This window comes from Furipterus horrens, unplaced genomic scaffold (assembly GCF_987537825.1).
Source record: "Furipterus horrens unplaced genomic scaffold, mFurHor1.1.pri manual_scaffold_11, whole genome shotgun sequence".
In the NCBI taxonomy this organism is placed as follows: Eukaryota; Metazoa; Chordata; class Mammalia; order Chiroptera; family Furipteridae; genus Furipterus; species Furipterus horrens.
This window is the reverse complement of record NW_028327181.1, coordinates 46,646,499-46,671,139: the sequence shown is the minus strand read 5'-3', so window position 1 is coordinate 46,671,139 and position 24,641 is coordinate 46,646,499. Positions and strand designations below refer to the sequence as shown.

Below are 24,641 nucleotides of genomic sequence, written 5' to 3'. Positions count from 1 at the left end.
GGGTGCTTTAAAAATAAATAAATAAATAAATAAATAAATAAATAACCAGAACAAATCCGACACCTGGGTCCTACCCTGAGGTTCAGGTGTCATTGGTCTGGGGAGTGGTCAAGGCATAAGGATTTTTCAAAGCCCTCCAGATGATGGCGACGTATCTACTGTGTGACACTCCCGATCCGGAGTCCAATCTCCATGAGACCTTCCCACACTCGGTCATATCATCCCCCTATTAAAACCCACAGCGCTTTGGCGGAAAAAACTCTCCTGTCCCAACAGGGCCACTGCCCACCTCTGTGACCTTGCTCCCGCCATCCCCCTGCATCATGCTTCCTCTTCCTCCACCAGAGAAGTCCAAGTTCTAATCCCTGGGCGTTATGAATATGTACATTTTCTTGACAAAACGAATTTTGCAGAAGTGATTCATGATATTGAGATGGGGGCCATCCAGGTGGCCCCAATGACGTAATTACAGTGGTCCTCGCAAGAGACACGCAGGCGGGTCAGCGTCGGAGGAGGTGACAAGGCGAGGAAAGCAGAGGTCACAGGGTGAAGGCAGAAAGTGCCCGCTGCGTTTCTCCCAGGTCATCGGTGACCTCAGCTACAGCAGCTTCAGTGTGGCCGGGCCTGGAACACTGCCTGGGCCACGAAAATCCCTCCGATGGGGAAAAATCACCTATGATCATCTAAGCGAAAGAGCACTTTATAGTAATCTTTTTGTAATAGTAAGAGATTATCTACTTATTCCTCCTAGTCTCTGGTTGTAAAGCTGTGGACTGGAAACGTGCGGCGCCTCCCGTTACTGCAGGATCGCAGCGCGCGCCGACGGGTCAGGCCGCTCCCCAAGGCCGGCCGAGAAGACCACCGCCACCTCCCACGACAGCGTCTCAGCAGGCCGGCACCGGGGTGCCCCCGCGCTCCGCGCTCGTCCACAATGCGCTTTTCCACACCGACGTCTCTGGCCCCTGGGCCACCTGGGCCACCGTCCACTAGAGGCTCCGGGGCGCCCAGTCGCGTCCCCGGACAAAGGCCCGCGGCCCTCCACCCACGGCGCCCCTCCCCCCACTCCGGCAGCAAGCCGGCACGCAGACACGACGGCCCGGGATGCCCCGCTGGCGCCCCACCCACCTTCCAGGCCGAGCCCCAGGGACCGCAGCCCTCAGAAGGCATCGCTGCAACTCACCTGCGGCGACATCGTGGCCCCGCGCCAGCACCACTTCCAGGAGCCACGTCAGGCCAGGGGGAGCCAAGTACACGTGCATCCGGTTCCCACTTCCGCTTCTAGGCGCCTCCAGGGAGGAACGTAACGGGGCGGGGCGGGGCGAGCGTGGGGGCGGGGCGATCGTGGGGGCGGGGCGGGGCGCCAGAGAACGAGGGAGGGAGTGAGCGGGGCGACCCAGAGACCGGCTGTCTTGGGGGCCCGCAGTGCGCGTGGTCTGGGCGAAGTGCCGACCGCGGCGGAGGCCACCAGGGATCTGGGTGAGCCGTGCCATCCGAGGCGAGCGCTGATCCAAGCCCGAGCGTAAAACCAGCTAGGAAAGGATCCCTGTCCCGCTGTTGGCTTACCAGGGAAAGCTTCGTGGTTTGTCGCCTGGAGATGTTGTTGCTCCCTAAGAGCTGCCATTCCCACCAGCATCGATGTCCTGAAGACGGGGTTAAGGTGGAGGGCTTTATGTTTCCATAGCTGCGTTCTGTTTGAACGGTTTATGGGATGTATTTTCCTGTACAGTATCATATTTGTATTTTACATTTTAGAAACTGAAAAAATATTAATGTGCTCCTGAGAAGGGGTAAAAAGTTCCTAAGAGGAACAAAGCAGGAGGACTGAGTAAACAATGAAGGGTTTTATTATGGGAGGAAAGCAGAAACCAGGGAAAATAAGGAACAGAGTGAGAGCTGAGCGCTGGAGTTTGAGCATCTGGTTTGGAGCCGGCCCCATCACCCCCTCACCTCTCCTCACCCCGCCCCCACCAATTAGCTGACCTCCATTACACCTTTCCTCAATTGTAAAGTGGAGCTGATAACAGTATCCTACAATGTAAGTACGTAGTAAATAGAAGATGGTATTCTTACCGTTGTATAAGCTTAGCTGCTAATGGTATGATCTCGTGACAGAACAGTAAGAAGCTAGGAAAATTCCTGGGCAAGTGGAATGGGGAAAGAGATAAGAAAAGTAAACAAGGCCAAACAGTACGAGCAACTGACAGCTGTTAAATCACAAGACTTTATCTCCCCTAACCAAGGACACGTGAGAGCAAATGGTTTCTATCTCTTCTCCCTGACCAGAGAATACATAGCTTAGATCACCCTCGTCTGGGAGCTTCCTTTGATACTTCTTGCACTTGCAAGATACCCTAGGTGTCCAGAGAAGGGAGGAATGTTGGGCAGGAGAGATAGCAAACCAAGTCAGGGATAGGAAGAGAGTTGGGTCTCACCCATTAATTCAGCAGCCCTGTTCCAAAAATCACAAGAGAAACACAAGATAAACAACTAACCTTTATTTAACTTATCCACAGCGCTTAAAGAAAAGGAAAACGAGACCAGGGTGCACATGTGGGGAGAAGATCACATTGGTCAGCACCCCATAGCCATAGAAACTTATGCCAAAATGGAAGAGCCTACTCCCAGCCTCTGACCCCAATAAAAAGCCTGAGCACTCACATGCAGGTATGACTCTGGTTGTGATTCTCAAAGTTTCTGTTCTCTGCAGAGCTGAAATAAATCTTATTTTCATTATCGTTATCCCTGAGTTAAAATTTTTTATTTGGAAAGACAAGAACTCAAAGTGATTCTGGGTTCGGTTCGGTAACAGTTTTGCCCATATGAAGGACCTGAAATTCAGGGACTGTAAGTCATGTATGACACTGACTATAACAACATCCTATTTGTATGGTTTATGGTTCAAACTGCTGTGGAAGGCTCAGGGAATAATATGCACTAGCACATTTCCTTAATTGGGAGGATTCTTTCTATTCATATCACTGTTTTTACATGGCTATTTGCCGATGCTACTTTAAACCTAATAATGAAAAATATATTTTTTCAATTTGGCAAACAGTTATATTCCTGCACTTGACAGTGAAAAGTGGAGGCCTGGAACAGGTTACCTGTACATCTAGAGGCCATGTTTTTGATGGCCCATCCAAAGTGTAGGTTGTAGGGTTTTGTGGGGTTCGGATTTTTGTTGTTTTGTTTTGCATTCTATTTGAATTCATTACCATCTGTATAGGAAAAAAAGACAGTTCTTCCCTACTGTGTTTCTCTTCTGTGGGTCTTTACTAAGTTTAATGAAATTCTGACACTGTATACCTGGAGATAGCATCAGATCACACAGTAACTAAGGGCTCTATCCTACAAGACTCTCTCTCTCTCTCTCTCTCTCTCTCTCTCTCTCTCTCTCTCACACACACACACACACACACACACACACACACACACACACACTATAACACACAACTTCAGATGCCAGTCACAAGCCCAGGTACTTCTAACCAACCAGCTATAGATCAGAGGTTCCAAGGGCCCCCCTCAGGTTAAATTAACTTGCAAGAGCAGCTCACAGAACTCAGGGACGCACTTACATTCACCAGTTTATTAATAAAGGGTACGATAAAGGACACAGAATAACAGATAGATGAGATACATAGGATGAGGTCTGAAAGGGTCCTGAGCTTAGGCGCTCCTGTGGAGTTGATGTGTGTCTCCCTCCCAGGATGGGGATATATTCACCAACCTGGAAGCTCTCCAAACCCCCTACTATTGGGATTTTATGGAGCTTACACGTGCAGGCATGTTCAATCGTTAAATCCATTTCCAGCCCCTCTTTTCTCTCTAAAGAATGGGAATGTGGGCTGAAAATTCCAAGCTTTGAATCATTGCTTGATCTTCCTGGGGACCAGAGCCCATCCAGGAGCCCACCCAAGTCACCTCATTAGAACAAAAGATACTCCTACTGCTCTTATCACTTAGGAATTTCCAGGGGGTTTGGGAGCTCTGTGCCAGGAACCAGGGGCACAGGCCAATATATATTTTCTATTGTCTCACAGCATCCTGTGGCCATGCTGAGCCACTGAGTAGGAGCTACCCCCTTTGGATGAGACTTGAGCTCCCCATTGGGCCATGCCCTTGTGGCAGGATGCTCTATTCTAAATTACCTGCCTGAACCCAGATACCATCCTCAGAAGGTATAAGTAGAAACCTCAACGCACTTGATATTAGTGACCCCCTTTGTAGAAAAGGTAAATCTGCTTAATTCTTTCAGAAGATAGCCCTAATAAGGAAGAGAACACATAATGTTCTCAACTGCAATAGGTCAACGCCACTGAGGGCTTCTGCTATTAGACTCTTAACTGAACACACTGAGCTTCATCAGGCTTCCATGCAAAAATACCAAGGAACTCAGTGCATTATTCTGATATAATCTCATCAGTTTATTTCCTATAAAAATGATAGTACTAAATTAATAGTGATGCATGGTATTTAATTTCCAACTATCACTTCCCTATCTCCCATCCATAAAATTGGGCTTCCATAGTCTCAGTGAATGGTTTTCAGTAGGAATACAAATGCTAATCTCTCCCAGCCTCCTTCTGTTTTCTTACTTTGATAATATCAATTCTTTGGCTTATGGGAAGATAATTAGGAATCCCCATGTTAATTGCCAATATAGTGAACAAGGAAGCTGGCAACTGTCAAACCAGTGGGAAATAATTAATAGCTAAGGCCAACTGTGATTGAATCATAAATCAAGGGGTCAGTCTCTGAGTCAACAGTAAAACAAAGAAAGAATATAAGGACTTCTGGCCAAGATGGGGGCCTAGACAGACACGCTGCATCTCCCTCCACAACTAAGAAGGAATACAACTACCTCAAAACTAGAGACAACCAGAAGTTCCAGAAAAGTGAGCTGCATGGAAGTCCAACAAAGAAAGATATAAAAGAAGAAATACTCATCCAGACAGGCAGAAGGGGCGGAGCCAGTCAGAGAGGATGCAGTGTGATGGTGGCAGCAGCAGTGGTAGTGGTGACAGGCCAGCAGAAAGTGCAGTCACATGTTGTTAAAAGTAGGGAGGGACACCAGGGGAGTGCTCCCAGCACCAGACCAGACTGCACAGCTCACAGTTTCAGCACCAGGAAAATAAAGCCTCATTGCTTTTGACTGTGCAAACCAGTGGGGGTTGGGGCAGAGGAAAAAACTGCCAGTATCTCAGGAGAGTCCACTTGTTTAAAGGGCCCCCACGGTCCTAGAACATCCGCAGACCCACCCACTCTGGGAACAACACCCAGGGCAACAGCTAGAGAGGCGCCAGTCCCAAATGGAAGTGGGAGAAGTGCTTGGAAAAGGTGCGAGTGCTGAGCAAGTGACATTGTTCCCTCTCAGACCCCTCCCACACGTACAGTGCCACAACATGGTGAAACAGGTTGCCCTATACTGACAAATACCTAAGGCTCCACCCCTTACAACATAACACGTGTAACAGCTCTACCTAAGACACAGAGGCAAACAAACACAGGAGCCTGTCAAGATGAGGAGACAGGTATGGCCCAAAAGGGAGAACGGATCAAGGTTCCAGTGGGAGAACTAAGCGATGAGGAGATAGCCAACCTAACAGATGTAGAGTTCAAAACACTGGTGATAAAGGTGCTCAGAGGTTTGACAGATATGTTTAAGTATGGCACATGCATAAGGGAAGAAGTGAAGGCTATGCTAAATGAAATGAAGGAAGACCCACACAAAACCAATGATGAAGGGAAGGAAACTGGGGTTCAAATCAATGACTTGGAACATAAGGAATAAAAATACAGTCAACCAGTACAGAATGAGGAAACAAGAATTGAAAAAAATGAGGAGAGGCTTAGGAACCTCTGGGAAAACTTTAAACATCCCAACATCCAAATAATAGGGCTGCCAGAAGGAGAAGAGGAAGACCAAGAAATAGAAAGCTAATGTGAAAAAATAATAAAGGAAAACTTTCAAATTTGGTGAAGGAAGTAGACATACAAGTCCAGGAAGCACAGAGAGTCCCAAACAAGCTAGACCCAAAAAGGACCACACCAAGACACATCATAATTAAAATACCACAAATTAAAGATAAAGAGAGAATCTTAAAAGCAGCAAGAGAAAAGCAGAGAGTTACCTAAAAAGGGGTGCCTATAAGCTATCAGCTGAATTCTCAAAAGAAACTTTGCAGGCAAGAAGGGACTGGCAAGGAGTATTCAATGTGATGAAAAGCAAGGACTTACAACCAAGATTACTCTATCCAGCAAAGCTATCATTTAGAATAGAAGGGAAGATGAAGTGCTTCCCAGACAAGGTAAAGCTAAAGGAGTGCATCATCCCCAAGCCATTATATGAAATGTCAAAGGGACTTACTTAAGAAAAAGAAGATCAAAACTATGAACACTAAAATGACAACAAACTCACAATTATCAACAACTGAATCTAAAAAGTAAAAACAAACTCCAACTAAGCAAACCAGGATAGAAACAGAATCATAGGTACAGGGACCACTTGGAGGGTTATCAGCTGGGAGGGGGAAGGGGGAGAAATGGGGAAATGGTGCAGGGACTAAGAAGCATAGTTGGTTGGTACAAAATAGACAGGAGGACGTTAAGAATAATATAGGAAAGGGTGAAGCCAAAGAACTTATATGCACAACCCACGGACCTGAATTAAGGGGGATGGGATTGCTGGAGAGAAGGCGGGTACTGGGCAGAGGGGAGCAAAGGGGAAAAAGTTGGGACTACTGTAACAACATAAACAATAAAATAATTTTTTTTAAAAAAGAAAGAATATAAGTATACAAATTAGGAAATGACATTCCTCAGCTCATCACAAATATCTCCGAGGTCAAAGGGAGGAAGATATTCATCACAAACACAGGGAAATGGGAAAATGTAGGTAGACAACTCAGCAAACAAGTTAAAGAATCTGTAAGAGAGAGCTAGAGACAGACCTATTACCTGATGACCCTTAGATAATCACGCTAGATTGTAACTCTGGAGTACTCAGTTAATGAAGAAACAGGAGAGACAGGGGAGGGGACTATTTGCGTTAGGATAAAGCCAGTTTGCTTTTTCCACTTTGTCATGCCCGCCTCTCTGGCTGCGTGCCCATTAGTGCAGAATCATGAAAAAACACCTCACTTTGCTGCTGAAGTTCTGCGTCCTGATGTTTATTGTGAGCATTTCCCACATCAGAAAACAGAAGAGAGAGAGAGAGAGAGAGAAAGAGAACAAGAAGCCAAACACCAACATCGAGTTAGTTTCCTTTTTATTGTAAGACAATGTGATTTCCCAAGTGTGATTCAGATAAATACATTTGGACCAAGTTCAGGGGCTGCTGTTTTCCCTTGCTTCATGAAATTATCTATAGGCAGGCCTTTGACCTTCCTGATCCAAGCAGCTTTGCTGGCTTTTTCTGGATTAACTGCTCCAGTGGGTTCTCTGGCCTGATATTCTTTCACCTTGGCTTCCTCGTACTCTTTTTCCTCCCGCACAGTCAACAACATGAATTCCGTGTTCATTCTAAAGGGATCGAGGGCCGTGTAGAAGCGAGGCCATCCGTTCTTGGCAGACTGGGTTGTCGGGCCTACTGGGGGAGCCAGCATGCGGTGTGGCTTCATGACCTGCATGCTGGTTAAGGGGCTGACACTGCGCACTGTCCTGTCAATTGGTTGCTCGGTCTTCACCCTTTAAGCTGCCAGAGAGCCTGGCGTGTATAATCATGGGCGGGGGTATGCTGGACTGGACTCGGGGACTGTGCAAAGACTTCTTCAAGTTAGGCTGCAGTTTCTGGACTTCAAGGGGAGTACTGGTTTGTTTCATATCTATGGGAGGGTTGCTGGCTCTCAACCTATCAACTGCATGTTGGATTGCTTTTCCTTTGAAACTAAGGACCTTCCTTGGGTGTGAAATTGAAGGTATCCAGGCATCAGTGACTTGGGTCTGGGGCCTATGGGGATAGGCAAACTTCCCTGAATGATGGGCTTGCTGCAGGGAACTAACGGTCAGGAGGAACCGGTCTGGCAACATAGTGATTTGCCGGGACTTTCTCTTTGAGTGACTGGTCAGGTCTCTGGGAGTTTGCAGTTGTTCTTGTTTTGGTACTTTTTCCACATTATCTGGTTCTTCAAAAAATAAGAAAACAAATCAGTGTTCTATCAAAACATTAAGTACTTATGCATGACAATTAAATCAATTCTAACTGCTGTGGCAAACTGAGATCTTTGTTGCCTAATGGATATACCATTATGTGGGCAAAATCCTCTATGATACCAGCAATTACAACATATTCAATACAACCAGTCTCTTACAAATACACTAGTGTGCAAGTGTGTATTAACCTCTAGATATGCATATTTTGGAGGGAACATATATGATCCCAATGCTCTACATTTTTGAAACTTCATACCTCTTTTATGATTCACACAAAACAGGCCTTGTAAATGTATAGTAACATACTTCTGTTTTTAAAGAAAAAGTGAATCACAAAATTTGATTTCCATCACATTAATCAAATTTGATTCCAAATGATCTCTGGACATTTTCCAAAATCAAAACTGCCTTAAAAATATGTCATCCGTGGGAAATGTTAAATATCACAGCAGGACCAAAAGGCAGTTCCAGAATAGGAGTTCCCAAAATGTTTGAACAACATCAGCAGGTCCAAAAGCTACTGACAAGGGCCAGGGACTCATTCTTTCACACTACATTATGGTCAGGATCTCCAAGGTGCCTTGAGTTAAAAGGATGTCTTCCCAGGTGAGCAAATCTATTATATTGAATCTATTATACCTCATTTTGTCCTTTCAGTCCCTGCAGTACTTCACGGATACACTGAAAGTATTATTCCCATTTTATAAAGGGAATAACTGAGTCATGAAAAGTAGAAGCCATTTGTCTTGTCAAACCTAGAGAGTGAAAGTCTGTACCCCAAAGTCTACCAATCTATAACTAGCAAATAAGATGCATCTGTGTGTTAAGCATACAATTTTCCTTGACCAAATAGTTTTATCCCAAAATGTTTATGTATGAATGTACTAGGATAGGATAAAAGTTCAAATTTCTCCAAGACTCATACTTTTTGAATTAAGTAATATTTTATTAAAACATATAACACAATAAACTTAAGACATCAAAATCTTCTCCCCCACACCTTTCAATCCCAGAAAAAACCATTCCACACGTGTGTACATGTGTGACAAAACACACAGCTCTTTCTCCCTTTATAAAAGGAATTATGATGACCTTGTTCATTAACTTGTCTCTTTTTTTTTTTTTTTTTTTGTATAATATATTGTGGATCTCCTTCCAAGTCAATACACGTAGGTCCTCGTGATAACAATTTTAGCTTTTGTATAATATGGCATAATGTGGATTTTTCATTATTTGCTTAGTCATTGCCCGCTGATGGACATTTAGTTTGGGATCATCCTTAAAGAAATGCAAATACCATTTTTACCTATCATTACAAACAGTACAAAATGATGGCTAATACCCAGTGTTGGCGTGGGTGCTGTGGGAGCTCTCGCTCGTCCTTGGTGGGATGGTAAATTCATACATCATTTTTAAAGGACAACTATGGCAGTATCTTTCCAGTTTCTAAATGAAATTATCCTTTGGCTCAGCAGTGCCACCCCCAAGACTTCACACTACAGGAATACCCACACGGGTGCACAAACACAGGGGTATATACAAAGGTACCCACTAAAATGTAATTGTCTTATCCTCACTTTGAAAGTCGTCTCTGTGGGGAGTTTGAGTCAAAGAAAACTACTATATTAACCAAAACTATTTGAAAGGCAGTTTAAATCTTTATCAAAGTTTCTCAGAAACCACACAGGGTGATACTCTTTGTGATGTCCAGTAACTCTTCTTCAAAGCTCCTTCCCCATCTCTCCCCCTGATCTCCGTATCTCACATACATAGCACCCACCCCCAAATTGATCTCCTTCCTCACGAAATCCCCTAAAACGCCCTCTGAAATCAGCCTCAATTGCCTCTTCTTTCTTCTGTGGCCCATTCACCAGACTGGTGGCACACAGTCCAAGAAGTGTGGAGGCTGCCTGGCAGGGAAGGGAGTCAGGCTGTGAGCCCAGAATTAGAAGCTTTGGCTCTTAGGAAGGTGCTCACTTTGCGGCCTCAACTTAGTAGCGACAATGAAGTAAAACCAATCACTCTTAGGAAAAACTGGACATTTTGTCCATTCATTCAGAATTATCAAAGCCAAGCAAAGTGTCGATCTGCTGAAAAACTAGACTGAGCAAGGTGAGCAATAGAGAAAGGGGGTGGGGGGTGGGGAGAGAGAGGGATGGATCTTGCCACAGATTCAGACTAAAGTATCACCATCCATCTTATCTCCTGCGAGGAACTTGGCTTCCAAACTCTCCTGCCTCCCATCTGAGGCGTTTGCTTCCTTAGAAACAGGACTTGCTCTCTTCCTGCCACCTCTTTGGTGTGATGTTGGCTCCATGGACATTGCTAAATAAAGATTGAGGAGGAAACAATAATAGCTTTACTTAATCCAAATAGGTGTAAATAGCTGATAATTGGGCTGGTTTTCACCCAAACCAACATCTTATTGCTTGTCATATGAAACTAGTATTAGATCACCTCTTGACTTTCCTCCCACCCACTTTTCCTACTGATTATTAAGCTCTGAGCATTATCTAACTCCCCAAAGTCTCTTCTAGCTGACCATTTGCAGGTAATATGCTGGGAGGCAATCTCTTGATCTCTGGACGCAATTTCACAAGCCAAATACAGGGCAGGTAAGGGAAAGGAATCTCTCCTCCAGCCCCTACGTAATTTATTCTTTGTGTGTCTTATAAATGGCATGAGCCATGTCACTCTGACCCACACTTACACACACACTTGCTATATAACTAATATTTTCCAGATATGCATGTTATCAATCAGGAGTCTAGAGATAACACATTCTGCATTGATCATTTTTCTGCAGTATAATAATATCTTGTTTGTCCTAAGAAACAATTATGTACTATATGTTTGGCTTGGGGGCATGGGGAGAAGATGTTGGTTGGTTGTTTTTTGTTTTAATGGCAAGTATTAAGAGCTAATGTTAGCTACTGTACAAAGACTCTAATAAGCCTGAAAAATTAGGCCTGGAAAATCAGGGGGTTCCCTTGAGCTGGCAAATCAAAGAGAATTGCTCCCCCCTTCCTTGCAGGTAGGGAATTTACCATTAAGAAGCCACTGGCCAAAACATCCCACACAGAAACTAGTCCTGGCAGCCTGTCACCTGCTCCACTGGGTACCGCGGAGAGGACCCGGGAGTCCGTGTTCTTACCTCTCAGGAACCTGGCTGCCTTCAGCAGAATGCGGTGCCTGTGGGGTTTACTAAACAGGGACTCCTGGGCCACCATCTGTTTGCTTAACGTGGAGCCCCTCAGGCTGTACACCTGAGTGCTAGCCTTGGAGAGGACTTCTGTGAGGCTGCTTTCATCCCTGTCTTCCTCTCTGTCCTTCTTCTTCTGTTTGGCCTGTTCCTGGGAGTACTGCCACTTTATATTCTCAAACTGGAACAGGAGAATATTGCTCTCCGTGTTGATCAGCATCCTGGAACCACAACAAGATGACCCACAAAAGGAGCGTGGAGGCCGCCGCTGCCCGGCCTCCCAATCTGCACACCAGCTCCTGTCCTGTCCAGCCCTCAGACCAAGGGAAGATGCCCTGGGGAGTGACCACACCAATAGGGCGTGTTGAAGGGTCTGGAGTGGCGACAGGCAGCAGGCCACACAGCGGAGGTCACGGGCCCTGTGGCTGATTTGTTGTTGCTGTTGTTAAAGGTGAGCAGGGCACATATGTTCTGATTACTTTGCTTTTGCCGTTAGAATACTTTTAAAAGAATTTCTGGTCTTAGAGTGAGTTCCAAGTACCTAGGATGCTCAAGGCAGAGGCTGAGGTACTCTGCACACAGAGGTCTTGAAATTCACTCTTTTCTTAAGCACAGCCCCCAAAGTCATGTTTCTGTTGCTGTGATGGGGACGTGGAAAACTCTTTCATGGGGAGGCTTCCCTCCCTCGATGACCCTCCATCCAGCCCACTCTCCTTCACTCCAGCCCTCCCGCAGCTCTGTGCTTGCTCTACGTTTAGACGGAACATTTCTTCTCTGTAAAGCAGGATGATTTCTGTCTCCCTAATCCCCACTTCAATGACCTGGTAGGACGGGAGTTCCAAACCTGGCCCCCCAGGAACTGCCTCGCACCTCCGCACTGGTTTCTGTGGTTCCCAGGGTTCACTGAGCAAGAAACAGAAACTCTGTGTGCAGGTTCCTCTCAGCTCCAAGAGGCTGCAATTTCAAGACCTTAATTGTCCGTGTTAACTCTCTAAAACAGTGACTTGTTTTGGTGGAAAATACTGGAATAAAATTTGGGGAATCACTCTAATTAGAAATCTCTTTCAGGTTTATTTTAATTCAAGCCAAAAGGAAATAGTCTCTCTTCAGAGGTCATGAATGAGAAAAAGAGGTGATTTTTTTTAACGTTATTACTCCATGACTGAGAAGTGTTTGTTCACTGACACTTATCACCAGCCCTCCCCCTTTAACATGAGAAGGAGTATTAATAAAGTTTCATTAGAGACAAGGCGATACAATTCACGGAGACTAACTGATGTCTCAAGTGAGCCTGTGGTAGAATTTAAAAGTTATTTCTATTTGGGTATTTTCACATAATATCACCCCAAACGTGACATAATACAAACAGTACTACATACAGTTAGTTTAGTCGTGGTTCTGGTTTCTGTAAACTCATCTGCTCAGCATTGTCCCACTGGACACTGGACCTCCTGCCCCTGCCACCCCCACCACCCCGAGCCTCCTCGTACGGCTCCACATCAGAAGTGAGGTGTCAAAGACAGTCGCGGGGCTCTCTGGCAGCTGAGAGCACGCTCAGCGAGCAGGCAGGGGCTGCAGTTGGCAGACTGTGGTCCCCGCAGCAAAGCCATATTGCACTCCCTGCATGATTTGCCCAGACATCCAGAACAAATTTAGAGGATTTGCTAAGTTTGGTGCAAAGTCCACTTAGTCTCCCTTGAGACTATTACTCTCCTCCAGCCAAAACTGAAGGAGAGCCCAATTTCACCTACGCTCTCCCACTGCCAGAAAATCCAAGGCTGTGTCCCAGAGAAGAGAAAATCATCCCGACAGAGTTCTTCATGGCTCCAACCTCCACACCTACCACGCACCTGTTGCCCTGAATAAAGAAGGAGAGCACAGGAGCACCTCTGCCATTGGCTTTCATCACCTTCAGACAGGTCCCATTCAGGAAACTGTAAATGCGGATCTTGCCATCTGCGCAGGCGCTGATGACCCGGAGGAAGAGAAGGGCGACGTGCAGCACCTCCCTGGGAGGGAACAGAGCGACGGGCAGCAAGCCGCGTAGGCTTTTTGTTTGTGTTTTGTTTTGTTTGTAGTTCAGTCTTTTGTGTATGGTTGGGAGGCAGTGGTTTTAATTGTCCCTAAAATGATGTTTGCCATTATCTTCTAATTCTGGATGTAAACCAGTAACACTCAAGACTTGGCTGTACTCTCCCCTTCCGGTCTGCCATTTGGTCACAGTGCCGTAGGTGACCAAGTACAAAGGCTTATGTCACACATTTTTGTGAGGTCTGTTTTATAGATGATCCTGCCTTTCTCTTACATTTGGTTCTTAGCTGTTGACTTCTACAAAAGTCTGCTGAGAATTATTTAATGTTTTGATTCCTTTTCAAACAGTATTAAAGAAAGAAATAAACAAGCAAAAATGATCATTTTCATATGAAGCAAAAACCTGGTATTGGAGCAGTTTATTCTGGGCCTTAAATTGGTGGCTTTCATTCTTTCAGTTAAACATCCTGAAGGAAAACTGTACCCAGGCACAAGATGTATGAGTTTCCTTCTCTGATGACCAGCAAGAAAACAGAAAAGAGCAGGAGGAGACTTAAGTGGATGTCTCCAACAAAATCCTGCTACGACAGCTGGGTCCAAGACAGACTCCAGATATATGGAATATTCAATTCTGAGAGGAGTAATTAACCCATTCCTATGGATGATACTGAAAAGTTGAATTTCATGTCACCAATTTGTTCGATTTTTTTTTAATATCTTATTTATTTATTTTTAGAGAGAAGGAAAGGAAGGGAGGGAGGGAGAGAAACACCAATGTGTGATTGCGTCTTGCGCACCCCCAACTTGCGACCTGGCCTGCAACCCAGACATGTGCCCTGATTGGGAATCGAATCTGCAACCCTTTGGTTCACAAGCTGACACTCAATCCACTGAGCCACACCAGCCAAGGCTTGTTTTATTTTATACTCAAAGCAAGTCCACCCATCCCTGCCATCTCTACTCATCTAAGTCCATAAGACCATCTCTTCTCTCCATCTCCCCCTGCACACATGCACACACACACACACACACACACAAACTTTAGTTTACTGACAGGTTCTTTAGGGTACAACATATGTCTCATTCATTTTTGCATGCCCAGCACAGGGCCGAGCCCATAGCAGGCCCTCAATAAATCTTTGTTGGAAAAGTGAGTGTCTGGCTCATGTTTCAGAGTATGACCATTGCCACAATGTGTTGAAAAAATAACATTGACTTCATGCCATTTGGTGGGAGTCTTGATAAGATCCAAGGGCCAGATTAAGACTTTTCAAGGCTCCTACCACCAGCAAAACAGAAATAACAAAGAACTTGAAAGGCAGGAGCATGTTTAGCTTATTCAAAGAACAGCAATGAGGCCAATGCAACTTGAATCCCTCATCATGTGATGATAGATAGACAGATAGATAGGTAGATAGATAAAATTAAATATAAGAAAGTCCAACAAAGTTCTAGTTTTTGCCTTAGATGGAAATACAATTACTTTATTGTACTGGTGCCCTAAGCGCATCTTAGTCCACCTGCAGGGGAAACAGCACGAGGGAAGGTGCCTTGTGGTTGAAGTGCTTGCCTCTTTCTGTATCTCTTTTGATCTTGCTGAGCAGGACCTGCACTTCTCATAGGTCCCTGTGACATTAGATAGCTCAGCCTATACCACTGCAGTCTATTGAGGTAAAGCACGGGCTTTGGGATCAGAAAAGCTGGGATCAAGACCTGATTCTACCACTAACTGGCTGTATGACATTGAGAAAGTAATTTAACCTCTCGGTCTTCAGTTTTCTCTTCTATGAAAAGGGGGTAGTGATTTCTGCCTCAGAGAACTGCTGTTGGGATTAAATTAGTGAAAGTATTTAAAAAACAGCTCAGTACCTGACTTAATTGTGAGTAGTATTATGATCCTAGCATAGACCAGTCTCCTTTCAGGTTTTATCTCTGTCCTAGAAATAAGGTATTGGTCTCATCCTTTGTTCCTTGTTTATCAAAAGACACTGCAAAAAGTGATGTCAATAAAAATGGAGGTAAAAGAACTCCAAAATTTTGCCCTTCCATTAAAGCAATGAAAAATGTGGCCAAAAAAAAAAAACAAAAAAAAACAACCCTCTGTCCAAATCAACTATTTAGGAACTCTGGAAAATAATCAAAGGCTTACAGGAAGCCAGGGAGCATTTAGACAAGAACAATCGCTTAGCCTCAGCATGGACCCTAGTCCCACTTCTAACTCCCCAGTCCAGTGGTAGCCATGAAAATAGCTCACATTCCTGGTATTGCAGGAAACAGAACTGACCTCATACATAATGAATTAAATGACCTGTCTGATGGTTTCCTGAAAACGGACTCAAAGACTTTAATTTATTTCACCTTGCTAGGAACTCAGTGCTAAAGCTGCTGCCTAGGGGAATTTATTGAAAAAATTTATAGGCTAATGTTTTCATCACTGCTGCCTAAGGCAATACATATCTTTTAGGGTAAACAATTGACTAATCAAAAGCTTTGGAGAAAAATCTGGGGAGTAAAATGTCCATAGGACTTTAAAAAGCTCATACATATTCCTGGGGCTGTGTGCATACGTGGCAAAGAACTAAATAAAACCTACACTCTCACTATTGGCTGACCATGATGTTCTACACAAATGGGAAGTAAGAGCTAAGGCAGAGTTTTAGCCTGCTTGGATGAGTGTTCAAGGCTTCCATCAATAGCACAGAGCACCCTGGCAAAGAATTGGAGACATTTTATTTCCAGGTGTTCAAGTAAATCTCCTTCCAATCGCTAGTATAATACCAAAGTAATGAAATGGAGACTTCAGTGGCCAAACAAGGCAAAGAACACAGATACACTAAACAAACCAATAAAAACTGCAATGAGCTACAACAGTCAACAACAAAAACAAACCCTAGAGATAATAAAGATTTGATTTCCAGAGTTTTCATATTAAAATATTCAAACTGGAAGAAAAGAGAATACTTCCAAATTCATTTTACAAGGCCAGCATTACCCTAATACTAAAAACAGGCGAGGACAACACAGACCAACCTCTCTGATAAACATTAGAAAATAACAATCTAAGACCAAAGAAGGCTATAATAGAAGAATTAAGAAACAAAAATACATAAGACTATAGAAAACAAACATCAAAATGGTAAAAATAAGTCATTTACATTAAATGTACGTGAGTTAAACTCTTCAAAAAAAAGGCAGAGATGGGAAGAAAAGATTAAAAACAACATAACTCAACTATATGATGTCTACAAGAGATTCACTTTAGAATCAAAAACACAAAAAAAGTTAAAAGTAAAATAATGGAAAAAGATAAGCCATACCAAACAAGAGCTGAGTGGCTATACTAATATCACACAAAATAATCTTGCAGACAAAATTGTTACTAGAGACAAAAAGGGAAATTATATAATGATAAAAGAGTGACTCCATCAAGAAGATACAGCAATTACAAATGCATATTTACTTCAGTTGCCCTGGCTGGTTTAGCTCAGTGGATTGAGCGTCGGCCTGCGAGCTAAGTGTCGCTGGTTCGATCTTCCAGTCAGGGTACATCAGAGAAGGAAAACTCTGACTCCAAAAAACCTCCGCTGCCTTGCGGCATACCTCTTCAGGGGAAAGGCTAAGGGAGTAAACCCCGACAGAAAATCCGGAGCCGGAGTCCCTAAGGCGGTTTGACGTTGTAGTCAACACCGGCAACTCCTGCGGCGCACCTGAACCCAAGCTGTATCGACTCCGTCTTTCCCTTGGACCCTTCAGCTGCGAAGAGAGGGGGGGTCTGCTGCATGGGCAACAGCAGACCCTCCATATTACCCTGCCCAGGCTCTGTAGCTTCAGCGTCATCACAAGATGTCGATTCAACACGGGAGGAGACAGATACCATGTCACTCCCGAGTCGGACTGCACAGCCATTCTCGGCGGTGCAGATAGACTCTTAAGAAGCTACACCATCGTCTCTCGAGACGGACGGCTGCCGACGACGACGACGACGACGACGATTTACTTCAGTACAGTACCCCAAAATACATGAGGCAAAACTCACCTACCTAAAAGGAGAAATGGAAAATTCAACAAACAAATGAAGACTTGAAGACTTCAATACCACACTCTAAATAATGGATAGATCAACTAGACGGAAGGTAAGCGAGGAAACAGAAGACATGAATAACATTAGAAAATAACTAGGCCTAAGAGACATATACAAAACATCCACTAAATACCAGTAGAGTACACATTAATCTCAAAAGCACATGGAACATTCTCTAGGATAGGCCTTATGTTAGGCCACATAACAAGTCTCAATAAAGTTTGGAAGATTAAAATCATATGAAGCTCTCCAACCACAATAAATTAACTTAGAAATGAATAACAGAAGAAAATATGGAATATTTGCTCATAGGGAAATTTATAGCAGTAGATGCCTACATTCTCCAATCAATAACCTAACTTTTCACCTTAAAAAAACTACAAAAAGAAGGTTAAACTAAACTCAAACCAAGGACAAAGAAGGAAAATAAATCTTGGAACAGGAATCAATGAATTTGAGAATTGGGAAGCAAGAAAGCAAAATCAATGTAACCAAAAGTTGGTTCTTTGAAAAGATGAACAAATCTTTAGCTAGATAACTGACAATTATTTACTTAGGCTGACCAAGAAAATAAGAGAGAAAACTGAAATTACTAAAATCGGAAATGAAGCAGAGGACATTACTATTGACTGATGGAAATGTTCTCTAATTAGTATCGATGGTTGTACAATGTTATGAGTATACTAAAAACCATTGGATTGTACAGTATGAAATAGTGACTTTTATGTTATGTAAAGTATATCTTAATTTAAAAGTTGAAAAAAAGATTATAATACTAGCTGTAGAAAAGATATTAAAGACTAAAGAGTTTTCTTAAAAAGACTCTAGAGTACATAGCTTTTCTGCAGATCATCATTTTTGTCAGCCCTGCTTTGTATTCTCTAATTTTATTTCTCATATCCATTCTCTCCCACACTGTATGCATAATCTTAATTTTGGATAAAAAACTTAGATCAAAAGGACAGACAGCAACTATATCTGTTTTTTCACATATGTTATATTCAAAAGATGGGTATCAGCCCAATCATTATAACTCTCCGGAAAAGCAATCTGTCAAATAAGTCCTCATTACAAATTGAGTGGAAATATTTATTGAGCACTTACATATCTACAGCACTTAAACTGATGAGCAGGAGGAGGGGCCGTATAAACAAGAGCAACGACCAGCACATGTCTATGGATTTGCTGTAACCGTGCAAGGTATCAAGACCAATGTGAATGGTATGTTGGGACTGTCATTCAATGGGAGTGAGAATGGTTTAAGAAGGTCTTGTAGCTAAAGTGGAGTGGGAGGCTCTTGGTTTGGTGGAATAGTGACCAAATTGCTGGGTTTTCTGGAAACAAATTACTTTCTAATACTTAAACTAAATCCTACTGAATTGAGTTTGGAAGGTTTTAAGAAGTTACAATTTTCAGATGACATAAGATTTGACTCCCTTCTTGGGGGTCAAGCTTTGATAATCCATATAACATGCTAAAGGAGTTACTGATAATCACCTAAGGGTTGGAAAAATCCTGAACACAGACCTGTCCCAGCGCCCACCCATCAATAATGCAGCCACACACCACTGACAGAGATATCCAAATCCCCTTCCACCTCCCACAAAGCCGGTGTGCCTGTTCAGGAGGTTCTTTTGAGAGTATTTTACTAAATAACCATCCCCTGATAGATTCCCCTGGAAGCTCATTTACTGTTTTAACCAATTGAGATAGCATTTCATCCCCTAGAAGTGTTTGTATCACACTCAGAGGAAGAAGAATTACTCCTGTGGCTCAGGAGTGGCATAGAGCAGGCTGTAAAACCTACGGCCGTGGCAAAAGTATTAACTGACCACAATACCCTTTCCAAATACATCCAGATGTGACCTCAGCCTACTTCTTCAATGGTTCCAAGCAGCCACCACCACTAAACTGGGATTGGAATTGTGAAATAAAATCCATTTGCTGTCCTGGAATAGAATCCAGCCCACAGGCTTTAAGTAAACTCCTTCTTTAAAACTTCAGGGTTTGTTTTTTTTTTCAATTACAGTTGACATTCAATGTTATTTTATATTAGTTTCAGGTGTACAACATAGTGGTTAGACATCTATATAATTTAAGAAGTGAGCCCCACAGCACGTCTAGTACTCACCTCGCACCATAAATGGTCATTACAGTATTACGGACTGTATTCCTTATGCTGTAGTTTACATCCCGTGGCTGTTCTGTAACCACCAATACGTACTCCTTGCTCCCTTCACCTTTTCACCCTGCCCTCTAACCCCCTCCCATCTGGCAACCATCAACTTGCTCTCTGTATCTATGAGTCCGTTGTTTTGTTTTGTTTGGTGTGTTCATTTACATTGTTCTTTAGCTTCCACATGTAAGTGAAATAAGTGAGACAGAGAAAGCCTTCAGTTATTTTTAAACCTTCGTCCCTTGGATCATTTTAAGCTTTCGTAACACAAGCTTCCTGAGGTAAAGGCCAATTCCAAAAACTTAAATTTACTGGAACTGGCATTATTTGGGACAGTTCTGCCGATACTCATACATTTAGTAGGTAACAGATATATCACGTGTGCCGTAAGTATAACATTTCAAACATTTCTCAAAATACACATCTAGTATTGTTATTTCTTAAAGAGAAACAAATGGGGGAGATGGCAAAATGGGGTGGGGGCAGAAATGGGTAACAGGCAAGGGAAGAGGAAGAAGAAATGGGTGAGGAGCAAAGCAGACACAAGGTCAGCAGGCAGCAGAAGGGACTGACCTGGCTGTGGCAGGGAAAGGAGAGCACTACATTGTCCAGACGGGGCTTTGCAGGCATGTACTTGGGATGCTTGTAGGCCATGAGGCATCGCTCATATCTGCCCACCATGCTCCAGGCTATGACCAGGCCGTCGGTACTTCCCGAGAGGAGGTGCCACTCGTCAAAGCATAGACACTTCACGGCTCCCTCATGGCCGCTGAGCGTCTGCAAAGAAAGTTGCATCTGTTTTCAGCCCAGCTTCAACTCTGTGTGTGACTCCTCCAAGGGCCGAAGCTGGAGGCTTCTTTAGATAAATTGCAAAGCCACCCTACACCTATCCAGGACTCCCACTAACTGGGTATTTAACCAGCCAACTTTACTTTGGCTCTAAGAAGGCCGGTGGGGCCCATGCCTCCCTCTCTCCAGGGCCCTCTCCCAGTGAAGGGAGAATGTGGTCAGGGCAGGACTTGCTCCCGGAGGTCTGTGGCTGGGGCAGGCCCCGTCTTCCTGCAGTACCAGAGAGGGCCAGAATCCACTGTCCTCTGCTGCCAGCAGAGTGCTCCGTCCCAGCTCCTGACCAGGTCCCAGAGGGCACTGAGCATCCTTGTTCCTGCAAATGCTGGTTAGGCCACAGTGACAGCAAGATTGGTGGGAAAAAATCTACCAGCCAGGCCAGCAGCTTCTCACTGAGATCCTGCACTCCTGACGTCAATGAGACCTCACCACCACCCCCTCGGGCCAGGGGGTTTCAAATCCGGCAAGAACATTTTGTGTATGTGAACATTCAATCATTGTCAAGACAGCCAGTGTTCTCATCAGAGGGTAAGGAGAAAAACCATTGTGACTTCGTTCATTCCCTTACCCATGCCAGAATCAGGGCAGAATATTCAGGAAAAAGAAAAGGCACTTTACTGCTGTTAAAATATCCTGAGCCCATATATAATGCTGAGTCGGAGTGCACCCTTCCACTACCACCCCCCTGATCACACAGGCCCTGACTTTCCACCAGCATACAATGACTCAGGTTTGGAGGGGGCCTCCCCCGCAGCTCTTTAGGACCTCCCTTCTGGTGACCGCAACTCGACTGCTCCGGGGTGGTCTAGGGAGCTACATGGGGGGAGACCATCGGTCTCCTCCACCCGTCACTGCACCACCCCCTTCCCTCCACAGCCCAAGACCCTCACCTTTACCAGCTGACCCATGGCAATCCCTCGCTTGCAGCTGCTCACGATGTAGGTGTCATTGATCCTGGTGGCCAAGATGGGGTCTTTGTGTTTAAACGTCATCAGGCACTTCCCTGTCTCTACATCCCACTCTGAGAAGAAGGAGAGAGAAAGGTGGGGGGTAAGAAGGGGGTGAAGGCAGGTTACAGTGGAGTTCCACACCCCATCACAGAAGCTAAGACTAGTGGAGCCCATCAAGTCAGACCCCGGGAGACCTTCATCTGGGCTGGCCTCCCCCCCACAGGCTCTCCAACAGCTCCGTGTACGTGCCGCTCAGAGCTTCCTGATCACGGGCCCTTGGGAGAGCCAGCCATGCCTAGACCTTGGCTCTAACCCGGGAACTTAGCCTTGGGGTCCAAGTGCTGGACAGCTCATCCCCAATGAGATTCCTTCTCAAGCCTGAAAGATGCCGGCTGTGGCCATGTCAGGAAAATGGTGACACGTGTTCTGTGGTGTCAGGAGCATTCTTCCCAAATGCTGTGCTCCTGAGCCACACCTTCTATCCCCCAGAGAAAAGAAAGCTATTTTCATTGACATTTTTAAATATTTCTGACTCTGACTTGGATTTTACTAATGGAGAGATTGTCACAGCTGGGGGCAGGTTTACTGCTGCTTCTACGTAGATGGTGCTAGAGCAGCAGCCTAGGGCAGCGGTCCCCAACCTCTTTGGCACCAGGTATCAGTTTCACGGAAGACAGTTTTTCCAGGGACTGGGGTTGGGGGCCTGTGGCGAGACAGGAGGCGGAGTTCAGGCGGTAATGCAAGCGAAGCTCCGCTCTCTCACTCATCACTCACCGCCGGCTGTGTGGCCCGGTTCCCAACACAGGGCTGGGGACCCCTGGCCTCAGGTGCTGCCAGGAGGGTGAATGTGAGAGTAAATGGGTGGGTGGGAGAATAGAGCTTATGGGCAGAAATTGAAAGTGGGTGCCACGAATTCAGGCATGAGAGCATTAAAGTCGGCTTCATCAGCCCCCAAAGTACCTCCCGCGCAGCAGCACGCACGACCTAAGACAGAATAACCACAGCTGATAGGTGTATAGGCCTAGCCATGCGCCAGGCCTCATTCAAAGTGCTAGACGTGTGTTAGGTCATCTTCACAAGACAAGCGCTGTTATTCTTCCCCCTCTACAGATGAGGAAACTGAGGCAGGGAGAGGTTCAGCAACCTGCTCGAGATCACACAGGTGGTTGGCAGATTAAGCTGGGATTTGAACCCAGGGATCCAGGGGCCATGCACTCATCCATGGACACCAGATTAACTTTACCTGAGTACGTTGGTTTTTTTTTTTTTTTTTTTTTTTACATATATATTGCCCTTTTATCAAATTAGAGATGTAAAAGGTGAAAGAGGAATTAAAATATTCATTGGTAAAGTGCCCTGGTTTAAAGAATTTAAAAAGTGGAGAGTTACCCTTCAGATTTCCAATGGTCTCTTTCTCCCTCTATTTTGGTAACCCAGGCAGGTAGGAAGAACCCAGGAGAAGCAGGCAGGTTGCTGGCCAGGGCCAGGGTTAGGGTAAGAGAGAGAGATTTTGATATTTTTCATCACGTGCATTAATTTTGACCTTTCAAATACTGCATTAAAGTATGTATCTTGATTACTGAGGAGTTGGTTTCTTTTTGGTGCCCCCTTAAGTTTTACACCCAAGGTGAGCACCTAACTCCCCGTGTCCTGTTACGGCCCTGCCTGGGATCCCACAAGGCTCTCCCAAGCTGGAGGCTTTGCTGCCCTTCCACCGTCTGACCCGCACCCTTTCATCCTCAAAGCAGTGATGGCAAGGAGCCTTTCATTCAGGCCGAGGAGGGCAAAAAAGCAGGGAGTATTGCAGGCAGGTGTGAGTGCTTGCAGACGTAACGCCGCTGCGTTCTCCCTCGCCCACGTCTTCTGCCTGCATCTACCGCAACATGCTGGGCTTTCCTGGACCCCTTGCTTCTCTTCCCTCCAGTCTTTCCTCCCGACCTGCACAGGAAACCTCAGCCATAACAGGGGCTGCCATCTTTCCTTATAACTGGTAACCACCAAGTCGACGTATCCGGAGCTCTGGACCGGAACAGCCACGCATGCGCCTTCCCACGGCACTTCTCACCTGGGTCACCTCGGGAATCCCATGCTCCACTTATTAGCTTTCTATTGCTGCTGTAACAAATTCCCACAAGCTTAGATACTGGGAACAACACAAATGTTGTGTTTTACAGAAATCTGGCATGACCACAAAAGGCTAAAATCAAGGTGTCAGCGGGGCTGTGCTCATTTATGGAGACTCTGGGAGAGGAAGCGGTATCCTTGCCTTCTCCACTTTCTATGGGTCGCCCGCACTTCCTGGCTCATGTCGCCCTCCCTTCATCTCCAGGTCAGCAACGTTGCAGCTCTCTGACCATCCTTCCATAGTCACATCTCCTTTTTTTCAGGTTTTATTTATTTATTTTTAGAGAGAGAGGAAGGGAGGGAGAAAGAGGGGGAGAAAAACCTGAATGTGTGAGAGAAACATCGACCGGCTGCCTCTCACATGCCCCCAACCGGGGACCTGGCCTGTAACCCAGGCATGTGCCCTGACTGGGAATCAAACAGGCGACCTTTCAGTTTGCGGGACAACACTCAACCCACTGAGCCACACCAGCCAAGGCAGCCACATCCCCTTTTGGTCACAGACAGGAAAGTTTGTTTTTAAGGATCCATGTAACTAACATGGGTACTCATTGAAAACCCAGAATAATTTCTCCATTTTTAATTCCTTAACTTAATCATGTTTGCAAAGTCCCTCTTGCCATGCAAGGCAGCACAGTCATAGCTCCCCCGGGTTATGACGTGCAGGTCTCTGGTTAGCCGTTATTCTGCCTACCGCACTCACCGTGTCCAAAACTGATGCTGTCACCTCTCCCTCCGTCCCTCACCCAACCTCCTAGTCCGCCTTAGTTCCTACTGACATTAACGGGACTTCCAGATCCCCCATGGCCTGAGTTTAAAAGTCTGGCCTCATCATTTGCCCTTCCATCCTTCTCACTTTTCGTATCACATTGGTGGTGAAGTCCTGCCAGCTCTCCCTAGAAATCTCCCTTCAGGGAGCCTATGCCCCCTAATGTAAACTCGCATCGACCTGAGTTTCTTCGCCCTCGCCTGGCCCCCAGTGGTGTCAGTATAAAAACACCACAGGTCTCTAGGCTGAGTAGTGTCTTAACTTGTCCCCTGTCTCCGACTCACTGCTCTCCAAATCCTTCTTCCACA

The 24,641-nt window shown here is 45.1% G+C and overlaps 1 protein-coding gene and 1 long non-coding RNA gene across 2 annotated transcripts in view; one reads left to right on the top strand and one right to left on the bottom strand.

Annotated features, from left to right (window-relative positions):
• Positions 1 to 7,253: 7,253 nt before the first annotated feature.
• Positions 7,254 to 24,641, bottom strand: part of LOC149997509 (F-box/WD repeat-containing protein 10-like) — a 35,043-nt gene continuing 17,655 nt past the window's right edge. The window contains 7 exon segments of the mRNA XM_090257482.1: positions 7,254 to 7,671; positions 7,673 to 8,126; positions 10,345 to 10,479; positions 11,309 to 11,577; positions 13,207 to 13,365; positions 20,279 to 20,421; positions 21,381 to 21,511. Coding sequence (XP_090113608.1) covers positions 7,305 to 7,671; positions 7,673 to 8,126; positions 10,345 to 10,479; positions 11,309 to 11,577; positions 13,207 to 13,365; positions 20,279 to 20,421; positions 21,381 to 21,511 — 1,658 coding nt within the window. The 3' untranslated portion in view covers positions 7,254 to 7,304.
• Positions 13,952 to 14,537, top strand: LOC149997510 (uncharacterized). The gene is made up of 2 exons (XR_016514255.1): positions 13,952 to 14,027; positions 14,124 to 14,537. It is a non-coding gene; the product is annotated as an uncharacterized LOC149997510 (long non-coding RNA).